Raw genomic sequence first — 21,896 nt, 5'->3', positions numbered from 1 at the left:
CCAGTTGGTTTGTTTGTTTTTTGTGCCCAGCCAATCTCAATAGCTTTATGAGAGCAATCAAATCAAAACTCTATTACCTTACACCCTTAGGTGTTGTCACACTTGCCTCATTTAGTGAATGTCTATTTGGGTGGTAATCGTCAATAAACCGAACAGTAACCTCTGGCTTTCTGGTGATTTAAAAAATTTTGTAATCTGACAGTATTATATTGATACATTTTCCTTATTCCATCAGGGTGAACTCTCAGCACAACTTTCTGGGACCCAATATTTTTTCAAGGTAGACTTGCCAGAAGTCTACTTGCAACTGCCCCTGGCTGATGATTCTAAACATATCCTTGTGGTGAGTAACCACTTTGAGTTATACCAATATCAGCATCTGCCAATCGATGTAGCTACTGTGCCTGCTATTTTCCAACAAGTTCTGTAGCAACTCATGGTCTTCTTGCTGGGACGCATGAGGTATCTGGATGATATTGCAGTTTCTGGTTTCTTAGCAGATGAACATTTATGGAACTTTTGTGCATTGCTTGTGGTGCTGCAGTCCTCTGGGTTGACATGTAACTTGAAGAAATCACAAATTTTTCAGCCATCTATTGCCTATCTTGGTTTTTAAGTCTCGTGGCCTTTATACCAGCATGTCGATGCCATTGCAGCTTTGCCATGTCCAACCAGTGTCAAATAGCTGCAGGACTTTTTCAGGAAGACGCGTACTATCATAAATCTCCATCTGGTGTGCCCTTCATGCTCTCTTATGTTTCTTTTCACTAGTCGCTTGCTTGCGAGTAGGCTTTTGCTTCATGACGAAGTCAAAATTACATTTGGCACCTTGCTTTGTTACATTGCAACCATGTCAACATCTTGTTTTGGCCACAGATGCCTCCCAGTATTCTCATACACAAACACGCAGTTCCGAACATCCTATAGCATATGCCTCCAAAACCCTAAATCAGGTGCAACAGCACTACTCACAAAGAGAAAAAGAAGCCATTGCTATTGTGTGTGTACTAAAAATTTCATGCAAATACAGATGCTCTTTCTCTGTTAATGATTGGCCATGATCCAGTATTTGATCAGGATGAACTGTTGTGTTTTAATTTAGACACTGAAGCCCAAAATACCATGGATCATTTTCCCATTTGCATTACTCTGATTTTGGTGGCTGATCCTGTCTCATGTCAGGTTGTTCCCTTTTTCCACCACAGCTGGCCAGATAAACCACCAGGCCAGGTGTCTGATCCCTTGCATACTTATTTTGCTCCCTGCTACCGCCTCTCCATTCTTCATTGTGTGTTACTGTTGGCTACTGAAGAGCCAGCATCCAGTGTTGTGATCCCAAATGCACCTTCTCCATCTAGACAATTGGCATGTTTCTCATACCGTACAAAATTGCTGATCTGCTGCCACGTGTTGTGGCCTGTTATTGACAATGATATTATGCATGGCAGTGCGCCACTCATCAACCGGCAGCATGAGCCTCTCTTTGTCTGTGACCCGACCCGATCCCCACCCCCACTCCCGTCCCCAGTGCCCATGGGAGCAAATTCGTGCTTATTTTGTGGGTCCCTTCTGTAACTACTTTTGGCTTGTAGTAGCTGACTTTTTCTCCAAAAATTTCCTTACGTGATTGGTTGCCCTTTGGCAATTACTGTCATGGCCCTCACAAAGATTTTTTCCTTGGAAGGATTGCCATATACACTTGCAAAGATCAACAGCCAACAATTTGTGTCTCATGTTTTCGAAGATTTTTGTAAAATGAGTGGCAATCAGCACGTTACAGCCACTCCATTTCATCCTCAGTCCAGTGGCTGGTCCGTACTTTCAAAACTCGGATGAAAAAACATATCACGCAATCTTCTCCTGAGGAAGCCTTCGATAGGTTCTTCCGCTCATACAGATTCACTCCAGTTGACAACTGCAGGCTGGCAGAGCTGCTCCATGGCCACCAGCACATAAACTACTTCACCTGTGCCAGCTGACACCCAGCCACCCACCAATGCCCACCTCGCAGTGGTTATATCTGGGCCCCACCGTCTGGGCTCGTACCTTTGGCCAGTGTCTTAAGTAGATACTAGCAGTCATCCATCACTGCCCAGGCTGCCGCTTATGCATCATGTGTATTTCCGATGGCTTGGTGTCACAACAATACAACCAGCTTCATCTACCTGTAACCAACCACACGCTGGAGGGCCTGCCAGCCCTATTGCCACCTCTACCATCTGCACTGGCCACCCCCGTATGGTCCGTGACCCCTTTGGCTCCTGTACTGCCTTCATTCTGAGTGCTGGGTGGAGTATTTAGTGCCATGCTGCCTCTGTCTACACTGCCGCTGCCTCTGTCGACACTGCCGCTGCCTCTGTCGACACTGCCACCTCCGTCACCGAATGCTTCTCTAGATGTGAACATGGATACTGTACCTCTTTCACCAGAGCTCACTTACAGTCTCTCATGGGCTCCTCATCTGTCCACACCCGTGCAATTTCAGACTGTATTCTCCTGTTATGGAGCAACATCCGCTCCAGTAATCATCCCCTTCCAATGAAGACATGGACATCTTCACAGTGAACATTTATCCTCACGAAGAAGGGAGGGTTGTAATTCTATGGAGGAGCACACATAATTAAACAATGCGTGCCTACACAGTTGGCCTAAAGGGGCCATCTCACATTGTCACAGACAGCACAGGAAACACTGCGCCATGTGAGAAACAGCCTTATATAAGCCAGTGTGTCGAGCCCTCGGAAGACACTAATGTTTTACTCCTTGGTTACACGTGTTTGTACCAATTAAAACATCATTCAATATCTTAGTATATTCCTTCACGTGGAAGTGGAATAAAAGTTAGTTGGTGAGAATTCTGATACTGTGTTTGTGCGGCGTTACAAGAACAACCATTAATGAAAATCTTTATCTCTCAACAATTCTACATCTACATCTATTCTCCACAAACTGCCATGAGGTGCATGGCAGAGTGTACATCCCATTGTGCCAGTTATTATGGTTTCATTCTGTTCCATTCACGTACAAAGTGTGGGAAGATTGGTTGATTGAATGTGTCTGTACATACAATAATTAATCTTATCCTCACAATCCTTATTTGAGCAATACATTGGGGGGTTGTAGTATACTCCTAGAGCAACCATTTAAAACCGGTTCTTGGAACTTTGTTAATACACTTTCCCAAGACAATTTCAGTCTGTCTACAAGAGTCTACCAGTTCAGTACCTCCATATCTCTGTGATACTCTCCCACAGATTAAACAAACCTGTGAGCATTCGAGCTGTCCTACTCTGTATATCCCCTGTTAGTCCTATGTTCTCTTTTGTAGACTGATTGCACTCCCCCACTATTCTACCAATAAATCAAAGACTACCACCTGCTTTACCCACAGCAGAACCCAAGTGGTCATTCCACATCATATCCCTGCAAAGTGTTACCCCCAGGTATTTGTATGAGATGGCCGATTCCAACAGTGACTCCTTGATATTATAGTCATAGCATTCTATATTTTTGTAAACTTTTACACTTCTGAACATTTAGAGCAAGTTGCCAATCTGTGCACCACGTTGCAATCTTATTACGATTTCAATGAATATTTATGCAGCTTCTCTCAGATAGTACCTCATTATAGATAACTGCATCATCTGCAAAAAGCCTGATTTTACCATTAATATTGTTTGCAAGATCATTAATATACTGCATGAACAGCAAGGGTCTCAACACACTTCCCTGGGTCACACCTGAAGTTACTTCTACATCTGATGATGACCCTCCATTCAAGATAACATGACGTGTCCTCTATAACAAAAAGTCCTCAATCCAGTCACAAATTTCACCTGTATCACATATGATCATACTTTTGACAATAAGAGTAGATGTGGTACCGAGTCTAATGCTTTTCGGCAATCAAGATACATTGCATCTACCTGGTTGCCTTGATCCAAAGCTTTCAGTATGTCATGTGAGGAAAGTGCGAGCTGGGTTTAGCATGACCAATGTTTTCGAAATCCATGCTAGCTGGCATTGGGGAGGTCATTCTGTTCAAGATACCTCATTATATTTGAGCTCAGAAAATGTTATATATAAAAAAAATTATGTCAGAGATATTATATGGTAGTTTTGTGGATCACTTGTACTCCCCTTTTTGTAGATGAATGTGACCTGTGCCTTCTTCCAAGAACTGGGCACAGTCTTTTCACTCTCTTCAGTTTTAATAATTTCAGCTGTTTCTCAACACCACTGACACTAATATGAGGATGATCCCATCAGTACCTGTCCTGACCGAGATGTGGCAGTCATCGTTGAAAAATATCTCTGGATTAGAAAGTATACAATCTATGAAGTATGTGTTTCAAGTCTGAAGACGCCACATTGTTCAGTATTTGTTTGGCAGCCATCAATAGGGAACACTGTGAGTAAATATTTGTGAAATTGGAGAAAATTGGTCATCGGTATATGATACTTTTTTTTTCCCCCTCCAACCAATACTGAAGCTGAGCTAGATTCTACTTTGGGAGAGTCTGCTCCCTTGTTGGCAACAGTAAAATACTGGGTAGCTGAGTTTAAACAAGGCCGTACGAGCTGCCAAGACGAGCACTGCAGTGGTAACCAAAATGAGGTGACAACTCCAGAAATGGTGAAGAAAATCCACAAAGCGGTACTGGATGATCATCGACTGAAAGTGCATGCGCTAGCAGACATAGTAGGCATTTCAGAAAGTGTAGTGCACCGCATATCTGAAAATTTGGACAGGAGAAAACTGTGTGCAAGGTTCGTGCCATGTTTGCTCGCACATGAGCAAAAACAGTGTGATGGAGATGTTTCAATTGAGTGTTTAGCGAAGTTTCACAGCAACAAAGCTGATTTTTTGCACTGTTCCATAATCATGGATGAAACATGGGTCCACTCCAGAAACAAAACAACAATCAAAGCAATGGACACATATTGGAGAACCAACTCCAAAGAAGGTGAAGACCATTTCATCTGCAGGCAAGGTCACGGCATCTGTTTTTTGGGATGCATGTGGGATAATTTTCATTGACTACCTTGCAAAAGGAAAAATTATAAATGGCAAGTATTATGCGAACTTACTGCATCATTTGGGCAAAGAAATAAAGCAAAAATGGCCGCATTTGGCCAAGAAGAAAGTGTTGTTTCTTCATGACAATGCACCAGCTCACAAGTCCATTATTGCAATGGCCAAAATTAATGAATTAAAGTTTGAATTGCTACCTCATGCACCTTATTCACCAGATTTAGCACCCTTGGATTATTTTCTGTCCCCAAACTTGAAAAAATGGCTCAGTGGTCAAAGATTTTCAACAAATGAAGACATGATATCAGCAGTTAATGCCTATTTTAAGGAGTTAGACAGTTGTCATTATAAAAAAGGGTATCGAACTTATTGAACATCTCAGGGAAAAGTTAATAGAACCGAAAGGAGATTATGCTGAAAAGTAAATACATTTTTTCCAAAATTTTTGTGTTTTCTTTGTTGGGTCAGGTACTTATGGGACCACCCTTGTACTTACTTAGCTCACCATTTCAGTGTTATGAGGATCAAATTGGGGCAATTCTCCTCAGTTTTCTGTTGTTACAGAACATTTGAAAACGGAGTTAAGTATTTCATCTTTTGCTTCAGTACCCTCAATTTCAGTTTCTGTCTTGTTGGCCAGGGACTGGGCACTAACTTTGGTGCCACTAAAAGCTTTTACATATGACAAGAATTATTTTTGGATTTTGTGAAATGTCATTTGACAATACTCTGCTACAACAGTCACTGAAGGCATCACACACTGATCTCTTGACAGCCAACTGCATTTCATTCAGCACCTCTCTATAGCGCTACACTTTGTTTTAAACTTATTATGCAGTAATCTCTGTTCTTTTAGAATTTTCTCTCTCATTATGAACTCTTCTACTGGGTCAACTATTCTTTTAAACTTGAGCCAGACTTACTCTACATGTTCCTATCCTGTGCTGAAAGTTTCAAGCTCCTCACTGTGATATGACACTACTGATCTTTTAACCTCATTTACTGAGCATATATGTTTTCTGCATTTTTTAGTTGTCCTTCGTTCTTTGGTAATCATCAGTGCCACAACTGCATCATGACCACTGACACCAGTTTTGATGTGGGTATCCTCAAAGACATCAGGTCTATTTGTTGCCATTAGATCAATATTTTCCCAACAACTAACTATCTGTACTGGGCAGTTTTCAGAGAAGGTATTTAGTAAAGTTTCACAGAATGTCTTATCTCACTCACTACTAACAAAATGGTAATATTCCCAATTAACTGTTGGTTGATTAAAGCCACCACCAATTGCTACAGTACAATTAAGGAACTTATGTACAAGTGAACTGAGGTTTTCTTTCACAAATTATTTCCTGGGGCAGTGCACATTTGGTTAAGTGTTTACTAAGCAACAGCAAGCAATAAGAATATGTTGCTTAGTAGATAGCTGAATATCCCGCAAAAACCTTTTCAAAGATGTACGCATTGTCACATACTCCCCCTTGTATTTTTTCTCCTTACTGGTATTTGTTACTAATAATAAAAAATCATTCTTATTTGAATTGTGTATATACAAGACCAAAATTCCTGGGCTTTGACTGCTTATCAGTATGCTCAGAAATGAGAAACATCCTACTCGCAATCCTTCTAAAACCTGTCATCCACTCTATGTATGAGATGTCCTAGTCCATCCTTATGCCACACCCGCTACCAACCTCTTGCCCATTTGTAATACCCCTATGTGAGACCCAGGTGCAACACCTGTCTGAAGACCCACTTAGCACATCCTATTCCAGTCCCATCACAGACATATCCAAGTTTATCAAAGACAGGGTCACCTATGAAAGCAGTCATATCATATACCAGCTCTGCGGTAATTTCTGCTCACCTTTTTATGTGAGCATGACCATCATCCAACTGTCCACCTGAACGAGTGACAGCTACCAAAGTTCATGCAAGATCAAAGTTCACCAACCAATGGCAGAACACACTTATGAGCACAACAGGCTTTGTTTCACTGGCTGATTACATCCCTTGCCATTTGTCTTTCATCTTGACACCAGCTTCCCTAAATTAAATAGAGCGAAACTGACCTTTGTGACACATTCTTCAACCCTGTAATCCCCAATCTCTGTTAGCCTTTGCCCTGCACCCATCCCCACCACTGCCAGAGGACCCAAATTTCATTTAACCTGCCCTCACAACCTCACATAGAGACACCCCCCCCCCCCCCCCACCCTTTCACAGTTTTATATTCCCCTCCTTTCCAGGTTTCCAAGTCATTTTCCACTGTGGCCAGAACAAGAACACCTATACCACATTCCTATCCTATGGAGCCTGTTGCAACTTCATCCCAGCCATCTGCCATCCTTTCCCAACCCTCCCTCCTGCTCCCTCCTCATTTCTCCACTCTGTCACTCCATCCCACACAATGCTGCATCCAAATCGAGCTGGAGTGCAGATGGAATGTAGTGTGAGCTGTGACAATGTAGCCACGTAGGAGTATGTGTGTGCCAAGTGACCCTAGGCACTGCAGTGAGTATTTGCCTTTACTCCCTCCATTACTTATATTCCACCACGGACCTCCCTTCAATGAATGAGGCATCCCATGCATCTTCAAAACAATTATAATTTCCACAGCTTCAATGTTAGAAGACATAATGAATGCAAGTGCTCATCATTAAAGCTGTCTATAAGGCCAGACAGGTATTCAACATTTGGCCATAAAAGTCTTTGCTCTGCTATCTGCCAGACTCTTGGGTAAATGATGAGAGTTTCAATCTAAACTGAAATAATTTCTTATTGGCTGCTCTTTTTGTTCTATTTATGGGTTTTTGACTACACACTGGTGTCTTACAGAAGACAAAGATGTTTACATTGGTGAATCTTGTTTTGTAGGCATTAGCCCTTGGTCCAATGTGTATTTCTGTGGCTAATATTTAGTCTCCTAATACTGAGCATGTTCTAAGTTATGAACTTTTATCAAGGTCTATAACTTCTGATGATGTCTCCAGCATCACAAGATGAAACCAGGGTTGCCACACGCCTCCCCAAGTGAAATTCCCTGATATTTCCCTGATTTCAGACAAGTTTTAGCATTTTTCCTTGACAAATTTTGAGATCTCAAGGGTAAGTAATGGCATAGGTTGAGGAAAAAATTTGAGGACTTCTGTACTTCTCCCCCTGTGAGCAAAAATCCGAACTATTAACATCAACATCTTTTATAATGAACTGTTTTTAGATGGAGAAAGCAAGCCAAATGGTGTATGTGTTTCATTAAGACCACTGTTATTTTATTTCAATAAAACGAAACACATCTGGTGACAAATGTACGCATTTCCTTGGTGTCACAAGACAGATTTAAAATATCTTCACTGATTTCAGAAATAACCTGAGAAAAAGTAGGCCTCTTGAAAGAAGTGTATATAGGGCAGGGAAGAGTTGTGTGAACCAGCACTATAGGTGACTGCCAATAAAATATTGGTTCTACTATTTTCATTATTGTCAGTTATTACCCACTGTGTTATGTCTATTATTTTACAGGTATTGTGTGACTTTTCTTTTGAGAAATATATGAGTATAAAGTGTACAAACTGCCAATTACTGCCATAATTTTCTCCTAATATATAAACAACTTTCAAAGTGTCAAAATGTACTACAGTAAATAACATGTCTATAAAATGCTGCACTGTATAATGTACTTGCGGTGAGACAGTTGCAATTCCTAAAATCCAACGCCCGTGGCCTCTGGCCTGCCGAGGAGCACCTCAATCCAGGGTCTATGGATAAACCATGAAAATCTGCCGCATTACATACAAACAGACATGGCCTGCAGGCAGATTGGTGAGGCTAGATCTGGTGGGCAGGGCCTGCTTATTAGTGGGAAACAATGGGCTTCAGATCAGCAGAACCAATCCGTTAGAGATACCCGCAGAAGTGGCCTGTGGTTTTACCACTCATGTGGCTAGCAGTTCACTAGTCACAGACAATTTCAGCAGTGATACATCCACGCAACATATAACTTGTGCAGGTACTCTGAGAATCAATACTAATGAGGATAGGTAACAACTCACTGTATATTTGATCGCTGAGCTGCAGACAGGCACATAGAAAAGACAATAACACTCTCACAACTAAATTTTCAGCCATAGATTTTGTCCGAAAGCGAAAGTGCGCGTGCGCGCGCGCGCGCGCCCGCGCGCACACACACACACACGCACACACACAATCACTCAGACACAACTTGTGCACACATAACTGCCGTCTCCGGCAACTGCGTCAACAATCTCAAAGAATCAGATCCAAACAAACCATTCTTCACGCCTTCCTGCCTCTCATCGGCAGCTGTTAGGCTAGCAGCGAGAAGTGGTTGCAGCACTGACTGTAAGCTGAGGGGAATAGTAGGGGGGGGGGGGGGGGGGGGGGAGAAGCAGTAAGAAAGAGGGAGTAGGGAAGAAGCGCACATTGTCAGCTGCATCCAGTCAGCAACGATACATGACATCTCGGTAAACACATCATTTCATCTACTGAAACGAAAATGAGATTTTTCCAGTGTTTTTTTTTCCACATTTCCCTGATTTCCCTGACATGTTTGAAATTCCCTGATATCCCCTGATTTCCAGAACTTGTGGCAACCCTGTGACATGTAGTGGACAGAAATAGGGCTCACACCATGGGCTAATGTCCATAAAACAAACTTCACCAAGGACACATGAGACTAAGATGTTGATTTATGTTACAGGTAAGGCACAGTGCCACTGAGTAATCTATTAATTGCCAGAACATAGTCATAAACAAACACAAATTATGTTTGCCACACAGTGATTCTGTATTTATTAGCGAAAACACCTGACATTGTCAGAATAGGAGAAAGCAGTCATAAACAGATAATCATACATATAATTAAAAATATTTTTAAAACTTTTCAAAATTTTCTGTATATTTTCTTAACCACAGTTAACTTCCCCCTCCCCCAAAGTGGTAACCAGTTTCGGTAGCAACTACCACCTTCAGATCTGAAGATGATAGTTACACTTGAGCATACTACATTTCATCGATGAACATTATGATGTTCCTTGTAGTAAATAAGTTTCTTTCGGTGAATCAATGAGGGTTCATGGGAAATACAGCTTTTTTCACACAAATTATTTTGGAGATAGAAAATGCTAGTGAACAGGTAGGGTTTAACTTTCAACATTTTGGAAAGCTGCATAATAGTTGAAAGCTGTGTAACAGTTCCAAATAGTCAGCTGACAACCAAGATAACACCTCAGGGGATATCCCGGCCAATAAATGCCATACAATTATTTCATTTCATCAAGATATAATCCTACAAAACATATTTCCATACATGTAATTTCATTAATTTTTTTGCGAGTACCACAGGGATTGAATACATAGGCGATTTTTTAAACAAAATGGCACTGTTTTCTAAAAGTCAACATTTTTCTCAAGAGAGTCTCAAAATACTTGGCCCAATGTTCCTCCAATTTTTTTTAACTCCTCTATCAAAACACAATTTTTCAAGTTCTGCAAAATATGAATTTGTCTCTTCTATAACACCTTTACTCAACATTAATTTCTTCCACCAGTAGCAGGCTGTATCATAATTCCACAAATTTTGCTATGGCAATGACAGACGTATAGTTGAGTGCATAGTAGTCCTGGTGACAGAAAACCTCTCTCTTCACCAAATAGGTTCACATCTTATCCAAGTGTTTTGTGGAACTGATCCAGTGATGAAGCATAATATGTACCTATGATCATTTTACCCTTTGGTCGGCAGTCTATAAATACCATGCTCTGAGAATTCCAAAAGACAAATGGGATGATTTTTTCCACTGACAATGTGGTTTTCACTTTCATCCACTTGTCAACAACCATAGCATTCACAGCACTCTTCTTGCTGACATTTCTCGTAGCTCAGTTCCCATGCAGAATATTATTTACCCCTTCACTTGAGATATTTGCAGTCTTGGCTTTCTTGCAGAGCCAATAGCTTTCTGACCCAAGTTACAGGATTTGGGTGTTATGTGTGCATGAGGTGTGCTTCCTTGTGTGAATGAATGGCATTTTTTTCTCTTTTTTCTGATGAACGCTGGGTCAAAAGCTTGTGTGTAAGTGTCTTTTAATTGTGCCTGTCTATGCAATTTAATGTGTCATCTTTACGGTAAGTAGCAATCTACCTTTTCCAACATTGTTGATATTCCTAGCTGGAGTTTCCCTTGTTTAAAATGTAATTCAGGCACTCATGGAACTTTAATGGCAATCTTAATAAATAAGGCTATGTGTTTCACACAAAACATGTGAGTACCAAGAAACAATGTGCAATAATTAAACTGCCTCCACCATGTTTCTCCAGCAGGGGACATGAGAATAAGATAAGAGAGGTGAGGTCTCAAAAACTAATGCATGTAACCAGTCATTCTCCCTTCGGTCCATAACTAATTAAGACAGGGAGTGCCTAATACTGCTACAAATGATACTCAACCATGCATTGTTAAGTGGCTTGCATAACATTACTGAAAAAAGATGCAGATCACATTTGTGGATCTCAAAATAACAGATCATGTGTCAATTGCTGCATGCATATGATACATTTTTTCAGTGAAAATATGGCTACTTGCTGATTATGCATATGATATGTTTTCACGCTGATCTTAATCTAATTAAGTTGCCCAACAAAACTCATGTTATCTATTCAGTAATTCAATTACAGTGTAGAAAAAATTATGAAGCTAAAATAATTTCAATTTTTTGAAAGCTGTTAGCACCTTTGTTACTTATGTAAAATGATAAAATATTTTCATAACTGAAAACTTTATATGCAAAAGTAAGACAAAGTTGTGAATAAAAAAAGCTATTTTTTGGTGTTGTTTTTATGATTACTAATACTATTTTCAAATTATAAGACATTCTTAGCTACAGACTTCATGTACCATATAGCTTTAATTAGTATATTTGGGTTTTTAAACAATAGTTCAAGGATGTACACCCAATATTATACTTATAGCATATTGCTGTGCAATGACTACTTTGTGTTTCAATACAGAATTCCCTCAAAATGTTACTTCATATAATATTAATGACTGGAAGTATGAGATGTAATCTAACTTTCTTATGCATTCATCATCAAAATGTTGATCATAAACAAAGACAATGTTGTACTTCTTGAAGTTTTCTCAGCAGAGAGAATACTTCATCATCTTTTGGATTATATCCTAGACACTATAAAAAAATACTATTCTGGATGTTAGCTTTCAAGAGATCTAATTATTTTCCTAATTTCCTCAGGAGAAGTTGGAGTAGCATCAAATTAATTTAATGTTTGTGTTACTGTTGTTGTGCTGCTTCTTCTGATCTGCCTGTACAGTGTTTCTAACTAATGTTTAAAATAATATAACATTTAGGAAGTCATAATTTTATATAACATCGTTGGAGAAGAGTGATATTTATTGTCATAAAATTATTTAAAAAAACAGTCTTGATCGCTGTAGATGTTATCTCTGGCCGATTTCGGTCTTTTAATTATGGGCCATCATCAGACTTTGCACCAACTGGATGAGTGGCACCATCACTGCCATCTAGATTATGCAAACTCCAATGATGGCTTGTCATTAAAAGGCCAAAAAAACTGGTCAGAAGTTAACATCGGCTGCGATCAAGGCTGTTTTTTAAATAATTTTCCGTTTAGGAAGTGATTAAGACACTGAATTACCAGACATATGCAAAAAAAGTTATAAAGTCACATTTATTGATTTTAATTAGGTAACATTTATTATGAGCAAAGTAATCTCAGTTCACATGATGCACCACAATGGGACAGCAAACAAGACAGGAGTACACAAATAGACAACTGACAAATGTATAAAACCTGATTCAAGATTATGATATATTAAACATTTAATACTATGCAAAATATGTTAAAATCATGTAGAAGTTATATGCTACCTGATACTCAGTGCAACAGCATCAATTCCAGAGACCAGCACCCAACCACTGCCAAGAGGAAAATTTGGTAGTATGTCTTTTCTAATATATACTTTCCTCCTGACATCAATTGCCCACACCATGTCTGCTACAGGTCCAACGTATACCTTATCGGAGAACAGAAATGTAGTTACAGATTAATGAGAAAGAAAAACCAAATACACTGTGTTATCAAAAGTATCCGGACACCTCCAATACTCACGGACTTTGAAAGTGGGCAGGTGATAGGTTGTCACTTGTGTCATATGTCTGTACGCAAGATTTCCACACTCCTAAACATCCCTAGGCCCACTGTTCCAATGTGTTAGTGAAGTGGAAACATGAAGGAACACATACAGCACAAAAGCATACAGGGTGATCTCATCTGTTGACTGACAGAGACTGCCAACATTTGAAAGGGGTCATAATGTGTAATAGGCAGATATCTATTCAGACCATCACACAGGCATTCCAAACTGCATCAGGATCCACTGCAAGTACTATGACAGTTAGGTGGAGGTGAGAAAACTTGTAATTAGTAGTCAAAGCAGTTGCTCATACACCACACATCACACCGGTAAATGCCAAACGATGCCTCTCTTGCTGTAAGGAGAGTAAACATTGGACAATTGAACAGTGGAATGACGTTTTGTGGAGTGGTGAATCACATACACACTGTGACAATCTGACGGCAGGGTGTGGATATGGCAAATGCCCAGTGAACATCATCTATCAGCACATGTAGTGCCAACAGTAAAATTCGGAGACAGTGGTGTTATGGTGTGGTTGTGTTTTTCATGGAGGGGACTTGCACCCCTTGTTGTTTTGAGTGGCACTATCACAGCACAGGCCTATATTGATGTTTTAAGTGCCTTCTTGCTTCCAACTGTTGAAGAGTAATTTGGGGATGGTGACTGAATCTTCCAACACGATCAAGCACCTGTTCATAATGCTCGGCCTGTGGCAATAACATCCCTGTAATGGACTGGCCTGCACAGAGTCCTGACATGAATCCTACAGAATACCTTTGGGATGTTTCAGAATGCCGACTTCATACCAGGCCTCACCGACAGACATCGATACCTCTTCTAAGTGCAGCACTTCGTCAAAAATAGGTACCATTCCCCAAGAAATCTTCCACCACCTGATTGAATGTACGCCTGCAAGAGTGGAAGCTGTTATCAAGACTAAGGGTGGGCCAACACCATATTGAATTCTTCCAGCATTACCAATAGAGGGTGCCACAAACTTGTAAGTCATTTTCAGCCAGGTAGCCGGATACTTTTGATCACAAAGTGCATATGTCGATATTGCAACACTTTCCACAATACAGTACTACATGCAAATATACCATAATTTGATAAATAAAAAGACCAATTTAAAGTTCTAACTCATTGGTATCATCACAGCAAAACTGTAGAATATATGGAACTTTTACATAAGTACGGCATGCAACTGCTTTTCTACCTTCAGTATTCTCCTCCTTGGTCTGGGCTGAAATGGATCCTACTTTCCAAGCTACCACAAGTAATTGACCACATTTAGTATATACACACAGTTGTACCATCACTGTCATTTTGCTTATAACAAACTTTGTATACAATATTTTCGACTGGAGTGCAAAATCTTGTCTGCAGCAAATTGCTTGTCCACTGCCACTGAACTGATTTATGCTGTTGCAAATTGTCACAAATTCCTTAAACACAAACACTGTACAACAGGAAGGGATGTGACTGATGCCTGTGTTTGTTGGCATGGAATAGAAAGAGGGAAACAGAAAGCATTATCTACATCAAGGGGTAGTGCTTGGTACCAGATATACATTATTGATTGGTTAACTCGGTTCATGGCACATGGTCCCAGTTGCAGGTTGCCTATCTAACAAAGAAAAATTTGATTTTCAATATTTCATATAATTACTGACAAAATTAAAATATTTAACATGCTGTCATAATCAACTCATTAAGAGGTATAAAGTTATGTTAAAGGTTTAACACAGCAGCACCAGTATCACAGTTAGAAACTGTATATACAGAGTCAATAATTAAAGACCCAGTTTCAAAATGCTATAGAAAGAGAACCACTGTTCAAAATGATGTCAAATTTGAACAGCATATTTTTAACGCAGGAGGAAACATCATGGGGAAAAAAGAAAAAAATGAAGATTTGCCACATATGGCACTGAAGGTGCCAGAATATGCATACCAACAAATGTGCGGCACAAGTCTGTTCCTCAGTTTCCATCCGAGATGCCCATCATGACTGTCTCCATGAGAGATCATACAGCTCTTTTACATGAATGGGGACTGTGCACCAGTAGCCCTGCAGAAGTTCCACACACTCAAGGATATGGAAAAAGGCACTGATCCATCTGCTAATTGTCTAGGTAATTACAAAATTTGGAAAGAGGTTCTTTTGAAGTGCAGTGTGACAGAGGGAGGATAGTATTTGATCCAATGTCAGCAATGAGTTGGCCACAGCACTGCAGGTGGGGTTGAGTGGTGGTATGCAGACATGCAGTGCAGGTGGAATTGCCTGAACTTTGGACATGCCTGTGAGCATGGTGCATAAAATCCAACGAAACATTCTGCATTACTATCCATAGAAAACCACCCATCTTTAGTAACTAAAACACACACACACACACACACACACACACACACACACACACACACACACACACACCAACTAGTACCACTTCATTCTGCAAAGGTGACTGTGTGGTGCGGGTTGACGGCATCACTAATTACATGTGGGGTCCCACAAGGTTCGTTTTGTTTGCCGATGATACAAACATTGCAATAAATAGCAAATCAAGTGTAGACTTAGAAAGATCAGCTAATAAAATATTTGTGGACATTAATCACTGGTTCCTAGCCAATTCTTTGTCACTAAACTTTGAAAAAACACACTACATACAGTTCAGAACTTGTAAGGGGTGTCTCACGAGTATATGTCTAACATACGATGACAAGATGATAGAAGAAGTGGACAGTGTTAAGTTCTTGGGATTACAGCTTGATAATAAATTCAACTGGGAGGAGCACACCACAGAACTGCTGAAGCGTCTTAAGAAATCTTTGTTTGCAATGCAAATTTTGTCAGACATAGGGGATATAAATATGAAAAAGCTGGCACTGGCATACTATGCTTACTTTCATTCCTTAATGTCATATGGGATTATTTTTTGGGGTAATTCATCAAGCCAAGCTAAAGTTGTCTGGGCACAAAAACGTGCAGTAAGAGTTATATGTGGAGTGAACTCAAGAACATCCTGCAGAAGCCTGTTTAGGGAACTAGGGATACTAACTACTGCTTCCCAATATATTTATTCCTTAATGAAATTTGTCATTAAAAATATATCACTTTTTCAAACCAACAGTTCAATTCATGGAATCAATACTAGGAATAAGAATAATCTTCACAAGGATTTAAAATCACTTAGTCTTGTACAAAAAGGTTATTCAGGAACACACATTTTCAATAACGTGCCAGAAGCCATAAAAAGCATAACAACCAATGAAATTCAGTTTAAGAGAAGCCTAAAGCATTTATTGGTGGCCAACTCCTTCTACTCCATTGATGAATTTCTCAGTAAAACCAACATAAGTACAATGTGTGTGTGTGTGTGTGTGTAAGTACACTCTAACTTCTGCACCATTTCAGTGCAGTAATGTGATCATTGTAAATAAGTATTATAGTAGTTGTATTATATGTTTATTACCTTATAAATAAATAAAAACTTTTTTATTTTAAATTCAGTGCATATGTATTTGTAAAATGACTTTCATATAGTGTTCATTAAAAAATGACGATCATTCCACTTGGGACCTGTGGACTGGTACATTAGCTTATTTGTTTTAGTTGTAAATATTTGTCATGTATTGTTGTTTTTCTGACATGTTCCACATCCTGGAGGACCTCCTCACTACGGATCAATTGGAATGAAAGTAAATCTAATCTAATCTAACTTATCATAGTGCTGTATTTTTTCGAAGAGACGAGTCCTGCGGGTCCTGTTACCTGCAACCATCACTGGTAAACGCTACGAGTGTCTTTTGCGCACCAACATCATTCCAACCATTCAACAACATGGATGTGTGGGCATGATCATTTTTGTACAAAATGGTGCTCCTCCGCACACAGCCAGTGTAGTGGCTGCTTCAGAGGCATTTCAGAAATGCTAGAATTATCAGTTCTGTCATTACCTTACAGCCTGGCTGTTCGGATCACCTGAGCTTAATCTGTGTGACTTCCAGCTGTGGGATTATTTGAAAGATGTTGTGTTCAGAGCTCCAGCTACGAATGTAGCTGAATTAAAGGCAAGCGAGACACTCCGATCTGTTGCGGAGCATGTTTCTTGATTTCAACTTTTTGCAGAAAATGGTGGACAGTATATTGAAAATGTTTTGCACTAGTCTGATGACAACTAGAAACCAATACTGTTTTGGTTTTTAAGGGATTTTTGGCACCAGGACAATTAAAAACTGATGTCACTTGCTTTTCATGCAGTTTTGTGCCTGATGACAATTAAAATCTGATTTTTCCCATCTGATGTAGCACTTTGTGGGATCTCATTGTGGTGGATGGACTTACCTAACTAATGCTGCCACAACTGTTGACTGCTAAACTTCAGCAGTCATGCACACTGAACAGTAGAGATGGTGTAATGTGCTATTTACATTAAGGCACAGCACCATCTTTTGGTAAAATTTTCATTAAATTTTTTTGTTCCATGATGTCCCACCTCCCACACACACCTCCACTGCCCCATCCCCATCCCTACCCTCTGTGTCAATAATTTGCTATTCAAATTTGACATCATTCTGAGCAGTGGTTCCCTTTCTACAGCATTTTGAAACTGGAACTTTCATAATGGACACCCTGTGTGTCTTAAGGCAGTGTAACTCACAGTGTGCAAATTACGAAGGCTATATTTATTCAGTATTTGAGAATGAGTGTGCTTAGCAACTTCCAAGAAGAGTTACACATAATTTTAAACCTTTATGGGACATTTTCTTGCTGATACCTCCACAAAATGATGAACAAAAAATAGTTTATCACTGACCACATTTTCACCGTTCATGCAATAAAACTTCAGCAGCAGGCTTGACACTTTAAATTATTACTTTTAGTGTTATTTGCAACACATTTTGATCAGAGTATCCACACATGCCACTGAATGTACCTACAAAATTATATCACTGTACAAAACAAAATTTAGGAGATATGATGTCATAAACACTGAGATGCATGAAAAATTAGCTTCTGCTTGAAACAGAGTGCAAATTACCAAGACTGTACTCATCCAGTGTTTGATAATCAGTGCAGATAGTGACTTCCAATTAACTGTAAACATGATGTCTAACCAGTTCACTTTTTCTCAGTTATATGCTTAATGTTAAATATTTAACATGTTAACTCATCTGTAAAGTAATCAGGTGATTGGAGCTGTTTTATCATTTGTGCGGGTTTACTAATATTCAGCTATCAAATCAGCACCTTCTGTTTATCAGCATCTTCTATATTATTTTAATTTTCATTCACAGTAAGCTAACTACTGTTTGTAGTTGACACTATCAAATGTTGTGGCAAGGCAAACATCAACACAAAAAAGTTTCATATTAGAGGTTGTGGCAGTCTTTCACTGCAGACACACTTATCATTAAGTTTGACACACATCACTGCGGCGCCACCTCTGTGCAGTCGCTCAGTGTTGTTATTTCTAATGCGCTGCACCTTTCTCTAATGCTGCCTCATTGGTGAGTGATTCTTTTCAGCATTTGTGAATTTTGAGACAGTTTCACTTACTGTAGTAGTGTAGTCATTGAATAAATGTTTTTTCTTGACCACATGTGGATATTGTTCCCTGTGCAGTGCCCACTTCGCCTTGTTGCACTATTTCAAATGCGTAAGTTATGTGAGGAAACATTCCTACACTGTTGACCAAAAAGTGATGTTCTATTTAGACATTTTGTTGGCGGCCTTGTACCGTTAGCACTCGTTTTGGCTCTGACACATGTGCAACCGACCAGCAACTTCTGTTTTCTTGCTACAGGTAACACGGTGCTTCGAATCACAAGCTGTTTCTCTTGCATATGTTCTGCCATCTCTTGTGCAACCCAGCAACCACAGCTTCCACCACAGGCCCAAAGTGTTGCTACATGTGGCTGCTGCTCCAGCACCTCATGACATCACCGCTGAGCTGATTGAGCACCTCATTGAACTGGAATGCTGCAAATGCCACCCTGTGCAAGTAACTCACAGTGATACGATCACCAGCAGCCAGCCCAACCCCCGGCACCAGACCTCATCGGCCCCTGCTTCTACCACCACCACTGCCATCCCTCCTGGTCTCGACATGCCGCTGCCGCCACTCCCACTTATGCCGCCACCGTTCCATCTGGCTGTTCTGCGGCTCACATGCTGCCCTTCAATCTGCGGTACATGTACCTGTGGTTTTCCAGCTGCAGCACCACCCAAGCTACCACCAAGTTCGCCATGGTGATCAGCCGGCACTAGCTGACATATGCGATGGAGGTCCGTGACATCGTCTCTCTGCCCATACCCACTGACGGCTACAAGACACTCTGGTGTTGTCTCATGACACAATTCATACCATCAAAAAGTAGGGCATCCGGGCCCTGCTTTGCCTCGAGCACAATTCCTGTACCACCTACAAAAGCCTGACGGAGCCACATATGGTCTGCAACGGTTTATAACATCTGGCTGGTTGTGGTGTCGCACACTGATCTCTGCCTCACTGATGCTACTAGCCTCGCTCATAGGGTGCATGAGATGCTGGCCTACTTGTCTGCGACCACAGCTCCCAAGCGCCAGTCTCACCCCCAGGCAGCACAGGCAGCTGGCCATCACTCTATCAGCCACCCCTCCACAAGCTCCACCTCCCCATTTAACTTGCCACTTATGATGTCAAAGCCCATTCACTTCTCCACTGGCCCACATCACAGAACCCAGCAGCCGACTGTATATGACATGCTCGCTAGCTTTATCACCGACATGGCAAAGCAGCAGGCAACCAATTCCTACCACCACCCTCCATGCACCACTAGCCGCCAGTGCGACAGCCGCTGCCACCGCCACAGTCATCAGTGGCTCAAATGGTGTCACCACAGATGAAGTTGCTGCAGACGCAGCACCAAGCACCTCCGTCACCAAAGCCACCAATACTCTGGCCTACCAAACTATGATGGAGGATAGCAAAGGAAAACCATCATGCTGCATCAGCGCCAGCCTCCAACCCACCAGTTGTCAACAGCACAGGCTCAACATCCTCGACTCACAGGATGCTCATGCCTCTGCCACTCTACCACTCCTGCAGCCAATGCCTGATGCAGGGATGTCACCTCTGTACCTGTCAACAGCCCGGTGCAGCTCTTGACATCACATTGCAACCTCCACAGCTTCCACAACAGTGTTATTTCTTACATTCCAAGCTCCCAACACCAGAGCTGCCACCACCCATCCTCAGGCCGGAGGTGTTGGCAATTAATGCTCACAGTGTCTGCCATGTGCACATTCAGCTGTCAAACGTGGCCACCAAGCCATCAACCCCTCTTCGCAGCCAGCAGGCAACATTACTGTGCCCTTGCCTCCAGAGCTCTCAATGGCAACCAAACCCAGCACATGCCCACTCTTGTGCATGCATCACTGGACACAGGCCCAGGCCGACCTGACCCAGCACCCCTCACCTCTCGCACTGCTAGCTTATTCATTGCTTACACTCACTGTTAGTACCGTAGCTGCCACTCGCTTTCAAGCAGTGGACCAGCACTTCTGTCAGCCGGCTGCTCCTTCCAGCTCACACTCAGCGTCCGCCTCCATCACTAACTGGCAACCGCCATGTCAAAGCCACTGCCCGCATCGTCATTGCTGGTACAACATGCCCCTTCAAGAGTGCCAGCCTTCACCATTGACACATTGAAGGAAAGGGGGCATTGTGTGACAGCCTTTTGCTGCACAGCTTTCTTAGCAGTTCTGTACATACCTAGCTCAATATGGCTGTATGCTAAGACAGTAGGTTTCTTCCATTGTGTGTTTACTGCCATCTAAAACTATTCACCCTACTGTAAGCCTATACACCAGTCACTGACTACCAGCAGAGTCATTCCATCTCAAATCAACATACCTATTTTACCACACCCTCTTCGATTTTGCTGAAAGTTGGTATACTTATAGTGGGCACTGAGACTAAGGAAAATACCAAATTTCAATTTTTTATCTCAAACCACTCCTGAAATATGGCTATGTAAACTTTTCAAAAACCAGCCAAAAATGTGTGAACGGACTTTTTTTAAATTGTCCTAGGAGCTGCCCTAATTGAGCTAGAGAACTGGGAAAGGTGTCATTTTGCAGCATTTTGCATGCTCTTTCCAGGGATATACAACAAAACATAGCTTCTAATCAATAACCTTTTTCAAAATGGTAATTAATATTTTGATTTAATTGTTTTACTAAAATGACATAATTGAAAATTTTCAAAATACTTCCATGACTACTTCATACTATTGTAAATCACATGGCAAAATATAAACGTGGGATGATGATGGGTTCATTGTTAAAAAAATTATTCTGAACTCTTGTTTTTCACTAACGGCCCTAGTTTGACGAAATTGACCTTTAACAAACAGGAATTTCTTTAAAATATACTGAAAGGTAAGTAAAAAAAGTATTAGAAATTTAAAACATCACCTTATTAAACCAAAACTAATCAGCATATTTTATAATTAAGTTGATTGCATATTTTAATTTCATACAACTTCACTAACAGTATACTAACTGATTTAACTAAAACAAGAAATTGAGCATTTAATTGCTTACTGAAATAAAGTATGAATAAGTTCAAGTATTTACATAATAGTTCTGATCCACGATGTTTGAAATGGAACTA

General features: G+C 40.7%; 1 protein-coding gene across 5 annotated transcripts in view; it reads right to left on the bottom strand.

Moving 5' to 3' along the window:
- The window catches only part of LOC126326781 (tectonin beta-propeller repeat-containing protein 2), a 203,987-nt gene that overhangs the window by 19,580 nt on the left and 162,511 nt on the right, over nucleotides 1-21,896 (bottom strand). For all 5 annotated transcript variants that reach the window (XM_049995790.1, XM_049995789.1, XM_049995791.1 and 2 more), the window contains one exon: nucleotides 12,968-13,113. In XM_049995790.1, coding sequence (XP_049851747.1) covers nucleotides 12,968-13,113 — 146 coding nt within the window. The remainder of the gene's footprint in view (nucleotides 1-12,967; nucleotides 13,114-21,896) is intronic.

The sequence above is a fragment of the Schistocerca gregaria genome, chromosome 2, assembly GCF_023897955.1.
Source record: "Schistocerca gregaria isolate iqSchGreg1 chromosome 2, iqSchGreg1.2, whole genome shotgun sequence".
In the NCBI taxonomy this organism is placed as follows: domain Eukaryota; kingdom Metazoa; phylum Arthropoda; class Insecta; order Orthoptera; family Acrididae; genus Schistocerca; species Schistocerca gregaria.
This window is presented reverse-complemented; position numbering and strand designations above follow the sequence as displayed.